Raw genomic sequence first — 5,000 nt, 5'->3', positions numbered from 1 at the left:
ATTATTGTTTGTGTTCTTCTTCTTCTTCTTATTATTATTATTATTATTATTATTAATATTATTAATATTATTAATATTATTAATATTATTGATGTTATTAATATTCTTATTATTACTATTACTATTATTTTTTTTTTTATTATTATTATTATTATTATTATTATTATTATTATAATATGATTCATAGTCATTGTCAGCCAGGCTGTCTTTAACAAAATAAACACAAAGCTGAAGAGTACATGCTTATATTTATGATGTATTGTAACAGTTGGATGTTCAAGTTTTCATAGTTGATAATAGCTGTGCTTATAATGTGTCCCATGTCAGTCTGTTATCACTCAGTCTTTTGAAAGTGCAGCAAATCTGCAAAGATTGTATTCTGAGTAAAGCATTTTAGGGCAGATGTTGCCTGTGTCTACAGATTAACAACATGGCCTTATTCCAAGGTGCAAATCCAAGCTCACAACATCTACACCATTTGCACATGGTCAGAAGGCACACCTCTCTTGCATGGCTAAAAAAAATGATGAGTTCATGCATCATACAGCATTTATGTTGCTATCCGTCACACTTAATGTATTCGCAGTTCGTAGTTAGCTTGGTTCTCTTGTATGATAATGATAAAAGTTCAAAACACAAAGCATTAGTGCTTTAGAAAGGACATCAAAATATTGTGGGCAGAGAAAAGGACAATGCCATTTTTGACTGAAGCCTGTATGTAAAGACAGTGTTATCATTGAATTCAGCCAACATTTGATACATGTCCAACAATATTTAACACTTTAAACTCTTTGTCCCGAGTGTAAACTGTGTGAATAGATGGGTAACAACATTAGCATTGTAGCTTCATGGGCCAGTAAGTTATACAGCAGTGGAAGAGCAGTCTGGGTGTCTGACTCAGTGCAAGTGTTGGGAGAGTATTGTGGACTTGGGTTTGTGTCTTAGAATACAGCTGTTTGTAATATTTGGTTGCAACCTGAAAGTATACCATATGTGAGTGTTATCAAAGTTCTTTATGGTTTGAAGTCAAGCAGCTAAGGATATCTCTTACTAGTAGATCTTAATAGCTGAATCAAAGAATATTTATTTGATTATACATAATACTGTGTTTCTGTCACATACTTATGGTGTTACCATCACTTTATCTCATATACCTTTGGGAAGGCCTCCAGAATATACATGGATTTAGCCCAACTTTAGTCCCTTGATGTCAGACTTCAATTTATACTTCATGTCTGTTTCATTCACTGAAGTTGTAATATTTATATATCATTTTAATGAGAAAGATCATAGAGTGTTTGAATTTCCTTTACTTGTACGTTCCTTTACTTTTGGTACTTATTAAGATTCTTATAAGTACAGTTAGGTCATCTAATCCTTTTTAGTTTTTATTAAAATGTCAGCATCAAATTCATGATCAATGGGAAAATCTTGGGAATTATATTCCAGTATTGAGGAAGTTGGTAGCAACTCCTGATGTTGATACTGAGAGTGAGTAAGGATTTTGGTTGTTGTAAAGATTTGGGTTCTAGATACAGTTTGTTGTTGATATATAGGTATTTAGAACTCTGAATGTCAAACTAAGATATTTGGTAGCTTATTCTATAAATGAATTGGCACACAGTAGATTTTTAATAGAAGAAAGCAGTATCATTAACCCTTTGCTGCCGGATGGCATGTACGTACATGCCATGGCATGCCTTGATTATATTCCGGGTGGCATGTGTATACATGCCATGGAGTGCCAGTCCTAGTTTCCGGGGGCATGTATGATTATACCGCGCACACTACGGCACCGACACGATCAGTGGGGCTCGGACCACTATGAATACAGCCTGGGAGAGAGGGCTTTCGTATCGGGAAACCACCTGGCGGCATTGGGTTAATATTATCCCGCATAAGTTTGCAAAACTATTCAGTGAAACTTACGCAATATCTTAGTCCAAGGAGTACATATATATATAAATATTAAAAACCAAAGTAGCTTGATCATGAATTCTTTTTAAAAGTTAGAGTTCATGAATGTAACCTGTCTCTGATTGTTATTGTTTTGCGTGTATTATCTTTTTCCAGACTACAGTGTCAGTGTGTTAGTTGTGGCTTTGAAGTTGTTTCGTTGTCATCAGGCAGATAAAATGTCATTGTCACCATTGCTTAACCAAGTGGAAAGTGCAACTACGTATACATTATCCTCTCCTCTACCATGCTTAAGCCGATGATATTGTATGTCATAGTGGTTTTGTTAACTTAACAAAGATGTGTTGAGCTAATCAGGAAAGGAAGAGCATAACTGAAAATGCCTGTCTGTATCCTTATATGTACAGTGCACTACAACATACAGGCATGTATCCTCACAAACTGTATCTCACATTTTAAGTCTGCTGTTGCATCTCATAAACATTCTTCAGATTGTGAGCTCTAGAATATATTAATCAGTGCTGGTTGGAAATGCTTTTCCAGTGTTTTGTCATACAGCATTCTTGTTTTACACCAAATCTGCTCTGCTAATTTTCATGACTTCTTTGTTGTAATAATGTTTGTATGTTATAAGAACATCTGGTATTACTGACCTTAGTTTTATTTTTTTGTATAAGAAAGTGGTGCTGTTTTATTTTATAAGCGGGGATAATTATTATTTATATATTTCTTTTTGAAAAAAGAGGTATTCTGCCACATGCATAGGAACTTTTTTTTTTATGTAGAAATCTTTACAAATATGATGGATGCAAGATACAGGGTATCTGATAAAAAAAAAAAAAATAATAATAATAATCTGTGATGTAGAAGGAACTAATCAGCAGAATATTTTGTAAAGGATGTAAGATAGGTTTGGTTAGATATGATTTTTTGAAAACCAATATCAACTGCAAAGAAACTAAAAATCATATATTTAGTAGGAAGTATATCACAATAGTTCAAAGAATAACAGATGTTGCTTTAATTGTAGAAAGTTGCAATGTATTTTATTTCATGTATTTTGTTTGGCAATTTTATAAACAGAATGCAAAGGCACTTGTATTCGGTTTCCATTTTTGTGTAGATAGCAGTAACTGTGATATTTTTGGAGTTACCCAAGAGGTTTTTAGTTTTGCACATTTACTGTTTGAATATATAGTGAAAGTGTATGTAGTGAAGCTTTGTAGATCATTGTTAAGGGTGGTAGTTATATGTGTGTTAAGTTCTAATGTCTTGCCCTGTTTCTCTCTCTCCCTTCATGCTGCCTCCCTCCTCTCCACTGGCTGTCACTTCTGCCGTCATTCCCTCCACTAGGCCTAAATGTCAACAACAACATCATCAGCAACAATAACAACAACAACAACAACTTTGGTCATGTGCATAGAGGAAATCCTTGTGGCAAAGTTCAAAAGATAACTGGGAGAAAACTCAGGAAAAGTCTGAAAGATGACGACCAACAGATCCCAATCATATTGCATAAGCAGTCATCTCGCAGTTCCCTAGTAGACTAGTTTTTTTTTTTTTTTTTTTTTTTTTCGTTTTGTTTCTTTAGTTGTCATTTCTTTTTCTTCTCATCCTTGTTTTCTTTCTCCTTTTCCTGTTTTTATTACTTATGGATTGATTGATTTGTTTTGTATTTCTTTCACCTTGAATTAATAACTTTAGCATATCATGGAAGCAAAAGGTGGGTTGAGGAATATTATCAGTGGCTGCAGCATGGTTAGGTGTTTACACTGTAGTAGAATGCACTCACTTGTCACCACGGCACTGTATTCTCTTGCATTTGCATTGAAGTAAATATCTATTTATGTATATAGCACCGAGATATCTTCCTGTGTTGGTTACTGAGTTAGTGATCATTTGGTTAAAGAACAACTTATAGTTAAGCTTTTACTTTGTTGATGCCCGTGGATGTTGATGTTGGAATGATTTGAGATTGTTTCTTTGTGATGTGTAGAGCCATAGCTGTCTGAGACTTATTTTTATTTTACTTGTTTATTTATTATTTCTCTCTCTCTCTCTCTCTCTCTCTCTCTCTCTCTCTCTCTCTCTCTCTCTCTCTCTCTCTCTCTCTCTCTCTCTCTCTCTCTCTCTCTCTCTCTGAATTGCTTTTTGAATTGCTTTTTTGAATTAGCACTTGCACTTCTTTAGAAGGTAATTGCTGAAAAAAATTTGATTATTTGTTATATACAATATTTGCTCCCACAACTTTTTTCCAAATGCTATTGCTAATTATTATCACCATGAGTGTTAATATTCTTGTTGCTTTTGTTATTGATACTGCTGAAAAGTTATTAGTTGTGTTTGAAGATTTTCTCTTTATTATTATCTCTTGATTTTCTTGTTTTTTTTTTTGTTTTATTTATATTTTTATTTGGTTGCATATTGTGTATCATGATGTTATTGTGAATATGTTAATTTGAATTATGATTTTTCAAGGGCTGTTGAAAGAACATAATAAGCACAGTACTTGCCTATTCTACCTTTTTAGTCTAGTGTCTCTCTTACCGGAATATAAAGTTCAATTGCCTTTGTATGGCCAGAATAGTTTCAAGAATGTGGATGAGGTGAGGTCGTCACTCCATGCGCACACCTTGCTTGTACCTTTCCCCCCTCAGTAAAGCAGTCTTTTGTTCATTTTTTTCTAATTTTTCTTTTTTTTCCACCATAGTCAGAGTGCCTTGGCATTTTCATGTGATTTGCACATTCTTTGAAGATTCTGTGTGTCCTTGTTGTAGTTTTTCCTATGTTTGTATAGTGTTATGGAGGTACTTGAGAAAATCGTGTTTAGGGGTTTCTCTGACCTTCCTATAATGCAGTTGAGGTTCTCATAGCAGAAATCAAACATAATGGCACCTGTTTGATCTTCACATTAATACTCAAAAACTTGTATGATCGTGCGCACTAAGTCATTGCCAGTATAACAATTTCGTGACTGTTTCAGGCAAAGAAGCAGTGAGCAATAGCCCAACAGGAATTCATCCTCAAGTCAGTCCTCTCCCAGCACCTGTGGGTTCCTCAGTAGCACCAGCCCCAGTTCACCC

General features: G+C 34.4%; 1 protein-coding gene across 3 annotated transcripts in view; it reads left to right on the top strand.

Annotated features, from left to right (window-relative positions):
* The window catches only part of LOC125031509 (palmitoyltransferase ZDHHC18-like), a 40,218-nt gene that overhangs the window by 33,072 nt on the left and 2,146 nt on the right, over positions 1 to 5,000 (top strand). For all 3 annotated transcript variants that reach the window (XM_047622375.1, XM_047622376.1, XM_047622377.1), the window contains one exon: positions 4,901 to 5,000. This exon is cut by the window's right edge and continues 2,146 nt beyond it. In XM_047622375.1, coding sequence (XP_047478331.1) covers positions 4,901 to 5,000 — 100 coding nt within the window. The remainder of the gene's footprint in view (positions 1 to 4,900) is intronic.

Source organism: Penaeus chinensis, chromosome 13 (assembly GCF_019202785.1).
Source record: "Penaeus chinensis breed Huanghai No. 1 chromosome 13, ASM1920278v2, whole genome shotgun sequence".
Lineage (NCBI taxonomy): Eukaryota > Metazoa > Arthropoda > Malacostraca > Decapoda > Penaeidae > Penaeus > Penaeus chinensis.
Note: the sequence above shows the minus strand (reverse complement) of the source record. Positions and strands in the feature narration are given on the sequence as shown.